Source organism: Somniosus microcephalus, chromosome 12 (genome assembly GCF_052327205.1).
Source record: "Somniosus microcephalus isolate GS21.2 chromosome 12, FLI_Smic_1.0, whole genome shotgun sequence".
Classification (NCBI taxonomy): Eukaryota; Metazoa; Chordata; class Chondrichthyes; order Squaliformes; family Somniosidae; genus Somniosus; species Somniosus microcephalus.
The window spans coordinates 15,603,199-15,621,947 of NC_140998.1; the positions used below are offsets into that span (position 1 = coordinate 15,603,199).

Below are 18,749 nucleotides of genomic sequence, written 5' to 3' on the forward strand. Positions count from 1 at the left end.
CCTGGAAGGGGTGTTTGGGGCCCTGGACAGTTGGAAGGGGGGTGGTATAAGGGCAGGTGTTGCATCTCCTGCGCTTGCACGGGAAGGTGCCGGGGGAAGGGGTGCTGGGGGTGATAGAGGAGTCGACTAGGGTGTCTCGGAGGGAGCGGTCCCTACGGAATGCTGAAAGGGGAGGGGAAGATGCATTTGTTGGTGGGATCACGTTGGAGGTGGCGGAAATGGCGGGGGATGATCCGTTGAATGTGGAGGCTGGTGGGGTGAAAGGTGAGGACAAGGGGAACCCTATCGTGGTTCCGGGAGGGAGGGGCAGGGGTGAGGGCAGAAGTGCGGGAGATAGAACGGACATGGTCGAGGGCCGTGTCAACCACGGTAGAGGGGAATCCTTGGTTGAGGAAAATGGAAGACACGTCGGAAGCACTGGTGTGGAAGGTGGAATCGTCGGAGCAGATGCGGCGGAGACCGAGAAACTGGGAGAATGGAATAGAGTTCTTGCAGGAGGCGGGGTGGGTGGAAGTGTAGTCCAGATAGCTGTGGGAGTCAGTGGGCTTGTTGTGAATGTTGGTCAATAACCTATCCCCAGAGATGGAGACGGAGAAGTCGAGGAAGGGAAGAGTCGGAGATGGACCATGTGAAGGTGAGGGAAGGGTGGAAATTGGAGGCAAAGTGAATGAAATTGTCTAGTTCAGGGCGAGAGCAGGAAACGGCACCGATACAGTCATCAATGTACTGGAAAAAGAGGTGAGGGAGGGGACCCGAGTAGGACTGGAACAAAGAGTGTTCCACATATCCCACGAAAAGGCAGGCATAGCTGGGACCCATGCGGGTACCCATGGCAACACCTTTAATTTGGAGAAAATGAGTGGAGTTAAAGGAGAAGTTGTTCAATGTGAGAACAAGTTCAGCCAGGCAGAGGAGGGGAATGGTGGTGGATGGGGACTGGTTGGGCCTCTGTTCAAGGAAGAAGCGGAGCGCCCTCAGGCCACCCTGGTGGGGGATGAAGGTGTAGAGGGATTGTACATCCATGGTGAAAATGAGGCGGCTGGGGCCTGGAAACTGTTAGTGACGGAGGGTGTCAGAAGAGTCGCGGATGTAGGTGGGAAGAGACTGAACAAGGGGAGAAAAGGTAGAGTCGAGATAGGAAGAGATAAGTTCCGTGGGGGAAGAACAGGCTGAAACGATGGGTCTACCAGGGCAGTCCTGTTTGTGGATCTTGGGAAGGAGGTAGAAGCAGGCTGTGCGGGGTTGGGGAACTATGAGGTTGGTGGCCGTGGGGGGAGGATCTCCAGAGGAGATGAAATCAGTGACAGTCTTGGAAACGGTGGTTTGATGTTTGGTAGTGGGGTCATGGTCCAGGTGGAGGTAGGAGGAGGTGTTGGAGAGTTGGCATTCAGCTTCCGCTAGGTAGAGGTCAGTTCGCCAAACAACAACAGCACCACCCTTGTCAGCAGGTTTAATGACAATGTCAGGGTTGGATCTGAGAGAATGGAGTGCTGCAAGTTCAGAGGAGGTAGGTTGGAGTGAGTGAGGGGAGCAGAGAAATGGAGACGGCCAATGTCACGGCAGCAGTTAGCAATGAAAAGATCTAGAGAGGGTAAGAGGCCAGAGGGAGGGGTCCAGGTAGAACGGGAATTCTGAAAGCGGGAGAATGGGTCAGCCGTGCGGGGGGAAGACTCCTGGCCAAAGACGTGGGCACGGAGACGAAGGCGGCGGAAAAAGAGCTCAACATCCTGCCGCACTCGAAATTCGTTGATGTGGGGGCGTAAGGGGATGAAGCTCAGGCCTTTGCTGTGGACTGATCGTTCGGGGTCAGAGAGGGGAAGGTCAGAGGGGATAGTGAAAACACGGCAGGGGGTGAGATTGGGAGAAGGAGGGTCAAAGGAAAGTGAAGGGGAAGAAGGTTCCGGAGGGGCGTTGGTGTCCAAGAGTTGATGAAGCTTGCAATCCTCGTCTTGAATATCTCTTAATGTCTCTTCACCTCTCAGACCTTCCCTTTTGTTCTTTCATCCCCTCCCCCATTTCCCAGCCCCCAAACTGGCCTTTTAATCTGTTTCATTTCCAGCTTTTTTTCTCAGTTCTGAAGAAGGGTCTTCGACCCGAAACGTTGACTCTGTTTCTCTCTCCACGGATGTTGCCTGGCCTGCTGAGTTTTTCCAGCGTTTTCTGTTGTTATTTCATAAACAGGAGTTGGGAGACTCGTCTGTATTTTCCCTCCATCTTACAGCACAGGGGACACAGAGTCCCGTTCTAGTTGTGGGGGGGGGGCACACACTCATCACCGATCAGATCCAGACTGGAACCGCCTTGGTCTATATGGCTTAGCTCTTCAGCAGGCAGTGCTAATCTTTCTCAAAGTAACTAGCAACAAAAAGGCCAAAAAATGGAATGTTTCCCTCACTTTCTACAGGAAACTTTGTTATATCCGGCACCGACGGGACCGAGCTGTTGCCGATCTATCAAAACTGCCGGACATACAAAGTTAATGTTGAAGCATACGGAGGTTTTCATCTCCGTATCTGACAACAAACACTTGCTTAGCAACAGCTTGTAAACAGTCAGCCCGTACCTTGGAAGCGTCTCTGTAGCTTAGCAACAGCTTCAGAGAGACTTTCCAGAGCCCGACTGTTGAAAACAAAGCCACGAGAAGAAAAAAAACCTAACAAAACGGCTCCTGATTTCTGCCGGTAGATCGAGGTTTCCGGACATACAACTTCCGGATAAACCAAAGTTTCCTGTACTAATTTCTTGTTTCTGCAACTACTAAAAGCTAGGGAGTGTCTTTATCGTGATGCATAAGGCAGCATAACTTGGCACAGGCTGGATGGGCCATTTGGCCCTTTCCTGTCGACACTTTCATATGTTTGTAACTTTATGCATTAGAAGATCCAGTTTAACATTTTATTAATGTTCCTAACAAAATTGAAAACTGAGAGAATATTTTGGTTGTGTTTTTAGAATATAACATTTCGGGATTTAAAACAGTAATCAGTCTATGGAGGATTTTACTTGTGGTTTGGTGAATGCACAGGCATTTATGATGTTTTGGAAGTCATTGAGAGTAAGGACCCAGTAGATTGTGGTTTGTTGGCACTCGTCCATCTAGATTTATTAATTCGTCCTTTTATATTGCAGAACCACTTACTGAAGAGATTCCGCTACCGTTGAAACTGTCCTGGTTATTGAAAGTTAGTTTTAATTCCAGTCCAGCTGAATTGACAGCAGAGTGAGCAGCTGAAACCCTCCACTCAACACTCAAAGCAAATTTGTTACCCTCCCCCAAACAGAATTTCCCCAGCCACGAGCGATCACCAGAGCTAAAGGATATATTTAAAGATGTTAAAAACAAACTTGCAGTTATCTGAAGATTTAAAAACTTTTGTTTTTGTGCTCAGATAACTTTCCCAATGGCTGGGAAGGCTCAGCACATATGAGAATGAAATAACAACAGAAAATGCTGGAAAAACTCAGCAGGTCAGGCAACATCCGTGGAGAGAAATTTGAGTTGACGTTTTGGGTCGAACCCTTCTTCAAAACTGGAAAGAAAATAAAATAGATCGAAGGCAGGGCTGCGATCGGACAAAAGAAGTGAAAGTGATCCCACCACCAAACGTATCTTCCCCTCCCCTCCCCTTTCAGCATTCCGTAGGGACCGCTCCCTCCGAGACACCCTAGTCCACTCCTCTATCACCCCAAACAGCCCTTCCCCTTCGCCTGGCACCTTCCCGTGCAAGCGGAGGAGATGTAACACCTGCCCCTATACCTCCCCCCTTCCCACTGTCCAGGGCCCCAAACACCCTTCCAGGTGAAACAGCGATTTACTTGTACTTCTCGCAATCTAGTATACTGTATTCACTGCTCACGATGCGGTCTCCTCTACATTGGGGAGACCAAACGCAGATTGGGTGACCGCTTTGCGGAACACCTCCGTTCAGTCTGTATGGGTGACCCCGAGCTTCCGGTCGCCTGTCATTTTAATTCACCGCTCCATTCCCACTTGTATTGTTCCACGGAAGCTCAACGTAAACTCGAGGAACAGCACCTCATCCAATTAGGCACTTTGCAGCCTTCCGGACTCAATATCGAGTTCAACAATTTCAGATCATAACCTCGGCCCCTATCACTTTTTTACTTGTAATTTTTCCACTCCTTTCCCCCCCCCCCCCCCCCCTTTCCTTTTGTTTCTCTCTCCCACCTTGCAGCTATCTCTTGCCCTGCCAGTACACTTCACACCTAATCTCAGCCTATTACCATCTCATCTGGCTTCGAACACCTTTTTATTGTCTCTTCTACTTCTTTTGTCTCTTTCACTTCTTTTGTCCAATCTATTTTCTTTTCTTTCCAGTTTTGAAGAAGGGTTCGACCCGAAACGTCAACTCAAATTTCTCTCCACGGATGTTGCCTGACCTGCTGAGTTTTTCCAGCATTTTCTGTTGTTATTTCGGATTTCCAACATCTGCAGTATTTTGCTATCGTACAAATGAGAATGAACTGGCTTCATTAACAGTCCGTGGTATTTCTGTTAACACTGCTGTCAAAGACGCAGGTGAAAGCCACTAACTCAGTGCCATTTGCTGCCTCGGAATATATTGGGGTTTCAGTGCTGTTGACTTTGACAGTGCCTGTGACAGCAAACTTGCATTGAGTTCGGGCATTTTGTAAATGTGATTTTTAACCAAATGTTGCAACAAAAGCTCTATTTATGCAGTAATAGTCTTTTAAGAGCTTTTCCCTGGAAAGCAAATCTTTTAGTTCAAGGACTGCTCTGTTCCATTCCCGATTACAAATATCAAACTGCAAGATAACCAGTTCCCCAATGATTTAAAAACAGGAAATGCTGAAAATACTCAGCATCTGTGGAGAGAGAAACGTTTCAGGTGGATGACCCTTTGTCAGAAGTGGAAAAAGTTCAAGATGTAACCGGTTTTTAAGCAAGTGCAGGGGCAGGGAAAGCATGGCGCAGAGGAAAAAACAAAAGGGAAGGTCTGTGATAGGTTGGAAGGCAAGAGAGATTGAATGACAAAAGGGATCTGGTGATGATTTGGTGGGTAACGGAAGCACTGAATATAATGGTAAAACGCACAGACTAGAAGGCCCCAGGTTTGATTGCAGTCTGTGCTGAGTTAGATGATGTGATCCAAGGCAGCAGTTGGGGTGCTGCGATTGGTCTTGATGCCTCGAAGGTAGAGGGGGGAAACAATTAGTCAGGGATCTGGGCTGAACAACCTGTTTCTGTGTTGTAATTTCTATGTACAGGAAACTTTCTGGTATCCAGCACAGACGGGACCAAGCTGGTACCGTTGGATCAAAACTGTTGTAGAAACCAGCGCTAATGTTAAAACATACGGAGCTCAGAGCTCCGTGTGAAGCAACAAACCCTGTTGCTTAGCAACAGCTTCAAAACAGTTGGCGCAGCTTGCAAGCGTCTAGCTGAAGCTGTTGCTTAGCTACAGAGACGCTGGCAGAGTCAGGACTGGAGAAAAGAAGCAACGAAAAGAAAAAAAATTATCTGAACCGACTCCTGAATTTTGCCAGTAGATAGAGCTTTCCGGACATTTAACCTTCGGATAAATGAAAGTTTCCTGTAATTCTGCCTTTTTTTTGGAATAAAATGAAGGCCTTCTGTGGCAGTGTGTTGCACATTCTCTCTACTTTTGTGTGATGAAGCGCTTCCTGGATTCACTTAACCAGCGCAGCTCATGTTCGAAGATTATGTTCCCATGTTCTGGATTTCCCTCCCAGAAATAGTTCCTTTTGTAACCTTGTCCTCTTCCTTTTATTATTTTAATCATCGCTGTCGGTTCAGCTTCCTTAACCTCATCTCCAGGGAACACAGCTCGAGCCTTTCTCCGTAATTCAGCCTCTCCATTCCAGGTATTATTTTGGTGAATCACTGCCAGTGTTTCCCCAAGACCGATATCTCTTTTCTAAGTTGGGGTATGCCTAACTGAATACAGTATTCCAAATGTAGTCTCACTCTGCATAATTGTAAGAAATTATTCTCTGACTGTATAAGCTGTGTCTTTATGCATCTCTCCACTTCACCTGACGAAGGAGCAGCGCTCCGAAAGCTTGTGATTTCAAATAAAGCTGTTGGACTATAACCTGGTGTTGTGTGACTTCTTACATTTGTCCACCCCAGTCCAACTCCGGCATCTCCACACCATGCATAATTGTAGTAGTACTTCCTTGCTTTGATATTCTAAACCACTTGTGATGCAGCCCAGCATCCCATTAACCTTCTTGGTTACTTTTTGTACTTGCAAGTTAACTTTTCAAAAACTGGACCTCTAAATCACTTTGTTCTATGTAATTTTCCCACCATTTACATTATACTTGCACCCAGGGTGTAGTATCGTACACAGTTATACTGGACTGCATCTACCATAGTTCTGCCCATGTGCTTAATTATTTAGCACTTTCCATCATGTCCTTTATCCTCTACTGTTGTCCTATCCAAATCTGTTTTAATGACCGCAGACCTCCACTTTTACCACTCTTTTAAAAAATCTTGGCTCTTTACTTATGAGGAATAGCTTTTGGGTGATGTGCCAGAGGATTGGAACTGTACCCTAGCAAAAGTTGGTGAAAACAGGAAGAAATTGGCAGAAGCAAAGAGCATATGGTTACGAGATCAGTTTGAGTAGTTTATACTCTAAATGTGGAATGCACAGCTGTCCAAAATGTTAACTGTCGAATCAGACAAGCCAGTTGTCCATTAAAGGGGGTGTTTTTGGAGTTATTAATGTTAAATGCGGAGGAAGGGTAGTTCTTTATCCCGTGACTGGTGAGCTTTGCTTTCCTGGCTTCTATTTACTGTTGAGGGGAACGACAATGCATTATGTGTTGGGAGCTGGTCCTCATCAATTTATGTTGAAACCAGATTGGTTACACTGATTGGGGGAGGATGAGAGCCGCACAAAAATTATATCTGCTTGTATGCTTTTATTCAGTGGGGGGGGGGGGGGGGAAGAAAGGGATCAGATATATTTTTGTATACAACCCTAAGCATAAAACCATTCTAAAACCCAAACAAATAGCATACATTTGGGATTGGAGTATAAAAAAGGGTCAGCGCGATTTTTTGGCAATATTGGGGGAATGATTCCTGTCGACATCACTTTTGTTCTCTGCACAGGAGTTCAGCTCTAACTTAAAATCACTGACGTTCAAATGATGGCTTCCATTTAGAGTTGAGAACATTTTCTCACTTTATTCGGAGTTGTAGTAATATGTCGTGTTCTATCACATTTTTGTCATGACTATAAAGTATCCCGTCAGTCTTACAGATTTGAAAGTTCTATTTTGTGGCTTCCCAATGTCCATAACTGGTAACTCCGCACCAGTGGGAGAAATTGCTCAACGCTGAGTGTTCCTTCCCACCACTCTGCCTTTTCTTCGGCTGAACTTTGGAATCTAATTCATGGTTGGTACTGAAGCCCCTAGGTTTAAACCCAGCTCTGCGCTGAGTTAGCTAACCTCTTCCAGGGCAGCAGTCGGGACACTACAGATGGTATCAATGTTATGGGCAAGGGAGGGGGGGAAAAAATCAGTCATCTTCACTTTTCAGCATTCCCTGCTGAGTTCAAATCCCACCACGGCAGCTGGAGAATTTAAATTCAGTTAAATAAATAAATCTGGAATAAAAAGCTAGTATCAATAATGGTAAAAAGAAAGAAAGATGACCAGTAATGGTGACCATGAAACGACCAGATTGTCATAAAAATTCTTCTGGTTCACTAAGGTCCTTTAGGGAAGCAAATCTGCCGTCCTTGCCCAGTCTCTTAACTGCCCTCTGAAATGGTCTAGCAAGCCACTCAGTTGTATAAGGCGGTTCACCACCACCACCTTCTCAAGGGCAGTTAGGGATGGGCAATTAATGCTGGCTTTGCCAGCGACGACCACATCCCGTGAATGAATTTAAAAAACTGGAATGGACTCCACAGTTGAATAGTTGCCAATATTCATTGCCTAGGCTATGGGTGAAGTTATGGAGCGGCGGAAGGGGCTGGAGGTGCCTGAAGAAGTATCTGCCAGCATAAGCCAGCGCCTTTAGGGAAGGAATGTTTTGTGGCTGGAGGACGCAGATTTTAAAGATTTTTTTTGTTCAAATAGCAAGAGACATTCTTATTTACCATCTAATATATGTTTTTCTTTTCTCTTTAGGTTCTCTTCTTCTTGAATCTAAAATAAATCCTAATACAGCGTATCAAAAACAACAGGTAAGGGCCCTAGATAAATGTATGTTATAGTTTGGCAGTAGGACAGCGTTGGAAAGCTGACTTACATTGGCTCCTTATCTGGCAACACCTCGGTTTTAAAATTCTCCTCCTTGTGTTCAAATCCCTTCATGGCCTTGCCCTTTTCTATCTCTGTAATCTCCTCCAGCCCTACGAGATCTCTGCGCTCCTCCAATTCTGGTCTGCTTGCACATCCCCGATTTCCTTCGCTCCACCATTGGCGGCCGTGCCTTCAGCTGCCGAGGCCCTAAGCGCTGGGATTCCCTCCCTAAACTTCTCCGCCTCTCTCTCCACCTTTAAGTCACTCCATAAAACCTACCTCTTTGACCAAGCTTTTGGTCACCTGTCCTTATAAGCTCTCTCTGGCTTGGGCACATTTTGTCTGGTAACACGCCTGTGGAGTGCCTTCGGATATTTTACTACGTTAAAGGCGCTATATAAATGCAAGTTGTTGATCTGGAATTTACTGGTAGTAAGTCTGGGGGGGGGGGGGTGGAAACATGGCTCATCCACACTTCCCCCACCCTGTGGGAAGAAACAGGCCTCTGCTTGCTGTTATCTCGTAGTGGAGTGACTGAGGTTGGTGGATTCCAGGCCATTCAACCATTCTGGCACCATATAGATGCTCCATTCTAACTTATTTTAATTGCGGGCATTAAATGTTACTATTTGCTGCAGTGGAATTTAATCAGTATACATATATTGAATGTAGAAGTACCAAATTCTGCATATGAAGTTATGTTTTTTAAATGGTGAGAAACTTAAATGTTGGTGTTCAGAGAGATTTAGGTGTCCTCGTACAGGAAACTCAAAAGTTAGCATGCAGGTACAGCAAGCAATGAGGAAGGTAAATGGCATGTTGGCCTTTAGTGCAAGGGGGTTGGGGTACAAGAGTAAGGAAGTCTTGCTACAATTGTACAGGGCTCAGGTGAGACCACACCTGGAGTACTGTGCACATCTGAGAAAGGCCGTATATGCTTTAGAGGCGGTGAAATGAAGGTTCACGCGATTGGTCCCTGGGATGAGAGGGTTGTCCTATGAGAGAGATTGAGTAGATTGGGCCTATACACTCTGGAATTTAGAAGAATGAGAGGTGATCTCGTTGAAACATAAGATTCTGAGGGGGATTGACAGGGTAGATGCTGAGAGGTTGTTTCCCCTGGCTGGAGAGTCTAGAACTAGGGTCAGGATAAGGGGCCGGCCATTTAAGACTGAGATGAGGAAGAACTTCTTCAATTGTGAATCTTTGGAATTCTCTGCCCCAGGGGGCTGTGGATGCTGAGTCATGAGTATATTCAAGGCTGAGATCGATCGGTTTTTGGGCTCTAGGGGAATCAAGGGATATGGGGATAGTGCAGGAAAGTGGAGTTGAGGTCGATGATCAGCCGTGATCTTATTGAATGGCGGAGCAGGCTCGAGGGGCGGTGTGGCCGACTCCTGCTCCTAGTTCTTATGTTTGAATAGAGACCAATTAACTCGTGCTTAATTGGAGTCATTGACTAAATATGTTATTCATAATTTGCTTTTGTGCGTGATATTTAAATTGGTACGGTAGTGTTTATGGTGCTGGACTAGAAAGCCAGAGGGTACGAGTTCAAATCCTACCATGGCAAGTTGTGAAATCGAATTCAGTAAATCTGGTTAATCGTGTAGGAAAAAGACCACGAACGTTGCCGGTTTGTTATTCAAACCCAGCTGGTTCACTAAAGTCCTTCAGGCAAGAAAACCCGTCCCACACTACATGTTGATTCTCAATGTTCTTTGAAGTAACCTAGCAACTCAGTCAGTTTCCACTGAACCACCTTCTCATGGCAGCTAAGGCAACTCAATAAATGCAGCCTTGTTAGCCTTTCCTACATTTCCCGCCCTTCCAATAACATGATACGGTTTTAGTCTGTCGACTTGATTACTGATTGTTGTGACGCCAGACTTTTGGTACTTGAGGTCTAGTTCAGAAGGTTTGATTTTAATTTAGATGCAGGTTTTGAGTTTTTGTTAATCAGCTGTGTAGTGCCAGTGAATTTTTTTTCACTGCTTCAGAATGCTTCGAGGGCAGTCATAATGAGGGAGTTGCTATGGATACAGCCGTGCACTTAGGATGAGAGTGAGTGCACAGCTGGTTTAATGTATTTTTAAACTGCTGGTGACTAGGGGGAAGCAGTTTTGGTCAGATTGCTATCTCCGTTACACAGAACAAATTACACATTCCTTATAAGATAACAAGCATGCATTATGGTATCTGCTGTCCTGGGCCTCCTGTGTTATAATAAGCATTACTACTATGGTGCATAGTATAGTGCAAAACAGACTACGGTTAACTTCAGATCCATCTTGTTGAAGATTCAAATAATTGCTCACGTGTGTGGAATTATTTAATTTTACTATAGACAGATATAGTATGGCAGCACGGTGGCATAGTGGTTAGCACTGTTGCCTCACAGCGCCAGGGACCCGGGTTCGAATCCGGCCTCGGGCGACTGTCTGTGTGGAGTTTGCACATTCTCCCCGTGTTTGCGTGGGTTTTCTCCGGGTGCTCCGGTTTCCTCCCACAGTCCAAAGATGTGCGGGTTAGGTTGATTGGCTATGATAAATTGACCCTTAGTGTTAGGGGGATTAAATACGTGGGGTTACGGGGATAGGGTGGGATATGTGTTGGTGTAGGGGTTACGGGGATCGGGTGGGATATGTGTCGGTGCAGGCTCGATGGGCCGAAATGGCCTCTATCTGCATTGTGGGGTTTCTGTGATCTGTTCTGTGATCTGTGATATATTAAATTCAAACAATGTAGTGGGAAACTATATGGCTTACTAGAGAAACTAATGGTTAATGTTAATGTCCCAGCACTCTATTACAGTTTTGTGTACAGGTTAATAGTCATGATATGTTTTAATTTAGTGGAAATAGCCAGCACCAATTCTATTTAGCTGACAGAAAACTTATAGTTGACTAATGTATTTTGTGACTTTGTCACTAATAACATCACTTGTCTACGATTTTGCAGTGGAGTGATATTTTCAAAATTACTATTTTAGTACAGTTTCCCAGAAGGGCTTGATTACGTTTTTTTAAATACTCTGAAGTGGTGGTCCCTGCTTTTATACATGTGCTTCGTTAACTAGAACAGAAAACCGAGGAAAATATACCCCTATTTTATATTTGTGCCTGAAAGAATTGCCCAGATAGTCGAGTTTGGTTCTGGTGGTCTCGGTCAAGATATATTGTGACAAATAGATGGAGGATAATGAAGAATACAGTAGAATAGGCAAGGCAGAACTTAAGATCAAGGTAAGAATAAGTTAAAAGGAATACTCAAAATGAGGAGAGAGTCTAAGATATCTTGGCAATGCACTTGGCTACTATACAAGATTGTGTTGAGAATCGTTTGCTGCTGCTGCTAGCCTGCTGACTTTCTTGGAATTCTTTGGTATTGCACCTGCATATGTTTTGAGTTTATATCTGAAGTATCATTGTAGCTATATAATTCGTAACCTACACTGCATATATCACTATTGTTTGCACAAGTCCCTTTAGGCTTTCATTTAAAAAAATAAAGCAAGAATAGGCATGAAGAATATAGGAAAATGAAACAACAAAATGAATCATTGTTTGAAAGAAAATAACAGTCGCACTGAAAAATAACATTTCCCTCCGCCCACCCCTGTGAGGTTATAAGGATCGTCCTCTGCCATTTCCGCCACCTCCAGCGTCATCCCACCACCAAACGCATCTTCCCCTCTCCTCCCCTTTCAACATTCCGAAGGGACCGCTCCCTCCGCGACACCCTGGTCCACTCCTCAATCACCCCCAACACCACCTCCCCTCCCCACAGCACCTTCCCGTGCAAGCGCAGGAGCTGCAACACCTGCCCTTTTATCTCCTCCCTTTCCACTGTCGAGGGCCCCAAACACTCCTTCCAAGTGAAACTGCGCTTTCCCTGTACTACTTGCAATTTATTATACTGTATTCGCTGCTCACGATGCGGTCTCCTCTACATTGGGGAGACCAAACGCAGATTGGGTGACCGCTTTACAGAACAACTCGGTTCAATCCCTAAGCTTCCGCTCCACTCCCACTATTAATGCGGAAGCAGCTATAGATGGGGCTAAGCGATCCCACAATCAACGGATCAGATCAAAGCTCTGCAGTCCTGCGACATCCAGTCGTGAATGGTAATGGACTATTAAACAACAAACGGGAGGAGGAGGCTCCACGAATATCCCCATCCTCAATGATGGTGGAGCCCAGCACGTGAGTGCAAAAGACAAGGCTGAAGCGTTTGCCACCATCTTCAGCCAGACGTGCCGAATCCATGATCCATATCGGCCTCCACCCGAGGTCACCACCATCACAGAAGCCAGTCTTCAGCCAATTTGATTCACTCCATGTGATATCAAAAAACGGCTGAGCGCAATGGCTAAGGGCCCTGACAACATCCCCGCTATCGTGCTGAAGATTTGTGCTCCAGAACTAGCTGTGCCTCTAGCCAAGTTGTTTCAGTACACTGGCATCTATCCGACAATGTGAAAAACTGCCCAGGTATGTCCTGTCCATAAAAAGCAGGACAAATCCAATCTGGCCAATTAGCACCCCGTTAGTCTACTCTCAATCATCAGCAAAGTGATGGAAGGTGTCATCGACAATGCTATCAAGCGGCACTTACTCACTAATAACCTGCTCACTGATGCCCAGTTTGGGTTCCGCCAAGACCACTTGGCTCCCAACCTCATTACAGCCTTGGTCCAAACATGGACAAAGGAGCTGAATTTCAGAGGTGAGGTGAGAGTGACTGCCCTTGACATCAAGGCAGCATTTGACCGAGCGTGGCATCAAGGAGCCCTAGTAAAACCGAAGACAATGGGAATCGGGGAAAACTCTCCACTGGCTGGAGTCATACCTAGCACAAAGGAAGATGGTTGTGGTGGTTGGAGGTCAATCGTCACAGCCCCAGGACATCGCTGCAGGAGTTCCTCAGGGCAGTGTCCTAGGCCCAACCATCTTCAGCTGCTTCATCAATGACCTTCCCTCCAAGATAAGGTCAGAAATGGGGATGTTCGCTGATGACTGCACAGTGTTCGGTGCCATTCACAACTCCTCAGATAATGAAGCAGTCCATGCCCGCATGCAACAAGACCTGGATGACGTTGAGGGGCTAATAAGTGGCAGGTAACATTTGCGCCACGCAAGTGCCAGGCAATGACTATCTCTAACAAGCGAGAGTGTAACCACCGCACTTTGATATTCAACGACATTACCATCGCCGAATCTCCCACCATCAACATCCTGGGGGGTCACCATTGACCAGAAACTTAACTGGACCAGCCACATAAATACTGTGGCAACAAGAGCAGGTTAGAGGCTAGGTATTCTGTGGCGAGTGTCTCACCTCCTGACTCCCCAAAGCCTTTCCACCATCTACAAGGCACAAGTAAGGAGTGTGATGGAATACTCTCCACTTGCCTGGATGAGTGCAGCTCCAACAACACTCAAGAAGCTCAACACCATCCAGGGCAAAGCAGCCCGCTTGATTGGCACCCCATCCACCACCTTAACTATTCACTCCCTCCACCACCGGCGTACCGTGGCTGCAGTATGTTCCATGTACAAGGTGTACTGCAGCAACTTGCCAAGGTTTCTTCGGCAACACCTCCCAAACCCGCGACCTCTTCCACCTAGATGGACAAGGACAGCAGGGGCATGGGAACACCATCACCTCCAAGTCACACATCATCCTGACTTGGGAGTATATCGTCGTTCCTTCATCGCTGGGTCAAAATCCTGGAACTCCCTCCCTAACAACACTGTGGGAGTACCTTCACTACACGGACTGCAGCGACTCAAGAAGGCGGCTCACCACCACCTTCTCAAGGGCAATTAGGGATGGGCAATAAATGCTGGCCTTGCCAGCAACGCCCACATCCCATGAACGAATAAATAAATAAAAAAACTTTGCCCCTATTTTTTCAGATGGCAGCTGTTGGTGATTCTGCCATTCCCATTTACACCTCTTCTTGACTCATCTTTTGTTTCTTTACTTGTCCCATTACCATCTCCTTTTGATTTGTACAATCATACCTTTTTGTCATTATTTCCCTTAGCAGAAGGGTCAATAACCAGGGGGCATAGTAATTGGTAGGAGGTTTAGAAACATAGAAGATAGGAGCAGGAGTAGGCCATTCGGCCCCTCGAGCCTGCTCCGCCATTTAATGAGATCATGGCTGATCATCCAAATTCAGTACCCTGTTCCTGCTTTCTCCCCATATCCTTTGATTTCTTTTGCCTTAAGAAATATATCTAACTCCTTCTTGAATATATTTAATGAATTGGCCTCAACTGCCTTGTGTGGTAGAGAATTCCACAGGTTCACCACTCTCTGGGTGAAGAAATTCCTCATCTGTCCTAAATGGCTTACCCCTTATCGTTAAACTGTGACCCCTGGTTCTGGACTCCCCCGCCATCGTGAACATCCTTCCTGCATCTAGTCTGTCTAGTCCTGTTAGAATTTTATAAGTTTCAATGAGATCCCCTCTCATTCTTCTAAACTCCAGCGAGTATAAGCCCAATCGACCCAATCTCTCCTCATACGTCATTCCTGCCATCCCAGGTATCAGTCTGGTGAATCTCCACTGCACTCCCTCCATGGCAAGAACATCCTTCCTCAGATAAGGTGACCAAAACTGCACACAATACTCAAGGTGTGGTCTCACCAAGGCCCTGTACAACTGCAGCAAGACATCCTTGCTCCTGTACTCGAATCCTCTCGCTATTAAGGCCAACATACCATTTGCCTTCTTAACCGCCTGCTGCACCTGCATGCTTACCTTCAGCAACTGGTGCACAAGGACACCCAGGTCTCGTTGCACTTCCCCTTTTCCCAATCTATTGCTGTTTAGATAATCTGTCTTCCTGTTTTTGCCACCGAAGTGGATAATCTCACATTTATCCACATTGGGCAGATGCATGGCAAATGCAGTATAACCACCTAACCTGTCCAAATCATACTGGAGTTTCTCTGCATTCTCCTCACAGCACACACACCCACCCAGCTATGTGTCGTCTGCAAACTTGGCGATATTACATGTAGTTCCCTCGTCTAGATCATTTATTTATATATACAGGAAACTTTGGTTTATCCGGAGGTTAACTGTCCGGAATGCTTGAGCCACCGGCAAAATTCAGGAGTCGGTTCAGTAAGTTTTTTTTCTTTTCGTTGCTTTTTTTTCACCAGTCAGGCTCTGCAAGGTCTAGCTAAAGCTGTTGCTTAGCTACAGAGACGCTTGCAAGCTACGGCCGACTGTTTAGAAGCTGTTGCTAAGCAACAGGGTTTGTTGCTAGATACGGAGCTCAAAATCTCCGTATGTTTTAACATTAGCGCTGGTTTGTCCGGCAGTTTTGATGGGACGGCAACAGCTCGGTCCCGTCGGTGCCGGATAGCACAAAGTTTCCTGTTTATATATATATATATATATATATATATATATATATATATATATATATTGTGAATAGCTGGGGTCCTAGCACCAATCCCTGCGGTACCCCACTTGGGGGGATTTGAGGAGACATTTTTTCACCCAGAGGGTGGTAGGAGTCTGGAACTCGCTGCCTGAAAGGGTGGTAGAGGCAGAAACCCTCATCGCATTTAAAAAGTACTTGGATATGCACTTGACGTGCCGTAACCTGCAGGGCTACGGACCAGGTGCTGGAAAGTGGGATTAGGGTGGATAGCTCTTTGTCGGCCGGCACAGACAAGATGGGCCGAATGGCCTCCTTCTGTGCTGTAAATTTCTATGATTCTATGATTTAATCTCTCCTGCCTTCCATCCTATCACAGACCTTCCCTTTTGTTCTTTCCTCCCCTCCCCCTTTCCCTGCCCCTGCACTTGCTTAAAATCTGTTATATCTCAAACTTTTTCCTGTTCTGACGAAGGGTCATCGACCTGAAACATTAACTCGGTTTCTCTCTCCACAGATGCTGCCTGACCTGCTGAGTATTTCCAGCATTTTCTGTTTTTTATTTCAGATTTCCAGCATCTGCAGTATTTTGCTTTTGTATTTGCGCTGTGCTCCATTTGTTCAGTTCGACAAAAATAAACTGTTGCTTGGCAAAATCATTTTTTTAGGATTATCGACTAGAATTTCTTTTAACCCTTCATTACTTGTGTTTGTTTCCCTGGGAGGGGGAGGGGGAGGGCGGAATTTCCTTGTACTGTAGTTCGTTGAATCTGTGCCATGTCTATGTCATTGAATTGTGGAATATGTCACAGTGAAGTGCAGAATTATTTCTAGTCTCCTTCAGACTTTACTAGTGGTTTAGCAATCTATTTGCACCATTCACATTTAATCCATGAAACAAGCTGGCATTACAAGACTGTCGCACTTCTTTATGGACCATAATTAGGTTAGCAGGGGTTTGCCCAAGTCTTCACTTGACATTCAAACTATCCTATAGGATACTGTGACGTATTCCACAATTCAATGGAGCCTAGATGGTTAGTTTATGGCTGAGATGACAGTAACACATGGTCCGATGAGTTTTTAAAAAGCATTTTGGGGGTGGGGGTAAAGAGTGAGGAGGGCAATAATTTGTCAGCCATTGTTCACACTCCTGATACAGGAAACTCTCGATTTACCGACACCTAAATAACCGGAAATCTCTGTTAACCGGCAAAATTCAGGAGTAGGTTCAAGTAAGTTTTACTTCATATTAGTGGCCGTTCCTGGATCTGTGGCTGTGTAACCGGGGTTCCTGCACTTGTTGCTAAGCAACAGGGATGCTTGGTCTGTGGCCGGAGTGCCTGCACCTGTTGCTAAGCAACAGGGAAGCCTGGATTTGTTGCTGTGTACGGAGCTCTCGTACCTTTTAACTATACCTCTCTGTAATCCGGACTTTTTGGTAAACCGGCACCACGTCGGTGCCGGATAATAAAGAGTTTCCTGTAGACACCAGTGCTGCAAAGTACAGTGCGGACATGATCATTCTCTGTTTTTTTCTGCCCCCCCCCCCCCCACCGTTGAATAGTTTTTCCACAACTTGCATGTGAAGAGCGGCCAGATGAATAAGGTGCTTCGAGAGCTGCTGGTGCATGTTGAAGCGTACCCTCAGAATCAACCCCTTTTTGGGGGTGGGGGGAGCAGGGCAGAGAAATTGGCCAGAGTGATCCATGAAAAAGAACAGGATACCGTCCAGTTGAAGGAGGATGCGTTAACTGAGATGTTGGGAAACAATCTGAGAGAGCAGAGATGATACAGTATTGTGCCTGTGATAACTTTATTGCTTGGAGAACTATTGTTTCATTGATGTTTGCTGCAGTGTCCACCGTGCTCCTTAACTCTTCCTAATTGATTACATTATTGTGGTTCAGAGAATAAATATCATGCCCATTTTGGTATGAGTGAAGAGGGCGAGGTGGCATAATGGTGTTGGTGTGTTGATATTTGTGCACTTCATTTTACTGATTTTTGAATTTTTAATACATTTCAGGATACGTTGATTGTGTGGTCAGAAGCGGAAAACTATGACTTGGCCCTTAGCTTTCAAGAAAAAGCAGGCTGTGATGAAATCTGGGAAAAGATATGTCAGGTGAGTATCACAAAGCATAAATGTTACAGTAGGGCTGGACCACTATTCAAAAAGCACTTGTTCACAAATTTAAGTCTGAATTTCCATCTGACTTGATACCTGTTGTTTATCGCCCGATTCAGACTGCTGTGGTCGTTTTCTCTCGAGCTCGGTGTTGCATTTAAGATACTGAAAGTTGGTTTAATCATGTTAATCACGGCTTTAAAATGAAAACACGGTAATGTACTTTGTAAATATTGTACTGTTGCTGAACAGACCAGTATTTAATGGCAGGTGATGTAAATCCCATTCACCCGTAAGATGAAGCTGCAGATCCCACTGTCGAGTCATTTTTGGTCTTTTCAGCTTTTCCCTACATTACAACAGTAACTACATTTCAAAACAAGTTCTTGCATTGTCCATAAAGCGCTTTGGGACAGCCTGAGATATTGAAGGGTGCTATATAAATTCAAGTTCCTCTTTTGTGGCATCTGAAAGGTGTTCTTATACAAGTACAGGAAACTCTCGATTTACCGGCACCCAAACAACCGGAAATCTCGGTTAACTGGCAAAATTCGGGAGTAGGTTCAGTTAAGTTTTTCTCCATATTAATGGCCATTTCTTGATGCTTGGCTGTGTAATCGGGGGTTTCTGCACTTGTTGCTAAGCAACAGGGACGCTTGGTCTGTGGCCGGGGTTCTTGCACCTGTTGCTAAGCAACAGGGAAGCCTGGATTTGTTGCTGTGTACGGAGCGCTCGTACCTTTTAACTATACCTCTCTGTAATCCGGACTTTTTGATAAACCGGCACCACGTCGGTGCCGGATAATAAAGAGTTTCCTGTATATAAGCTAGTAAGCAGTATATAAGTTAATAAACAGTATATAAGTTAGTAAGCAGTATGGAAAATGTAAACCCAGAAAATCACTAAATTAATTTGCAAGAGTACGACAAATGGTC

General features: G+C 45.6%; 1 protein-coding gene across 5 annotated transcripts in view; it reads left to right on the top strand.

Annotated features, from left to right (window-relative positions):
- Positions 1 to 18,749, top strand: part of LOC147109043 (serine/threonine-protein phosphatase 4 regulatory subunit 3A) — a 144,968-nt gene that overhangs the window by 29,614 nt on the left and 96,605 nt on the right. For all 5 annotated transcript variants that reach the window (XM_086002604.1, XM_086002607.1, XM_086002603.1 and 2 more), the window contains exons 2-3: positions 8,161 to 8,216; positions 17,713 to 17,811. In XM_086002604.1, the coding sequence (XP_085858730.1) occupies positions 8,161 to 8,216; positions 17,713 to 17,811 (155 nt within the window). The remainder of the gene's footprint in view (positions 1 to 8,160; positions 8,217 to 17,712; positions 17,812 to 18,749) is intronic.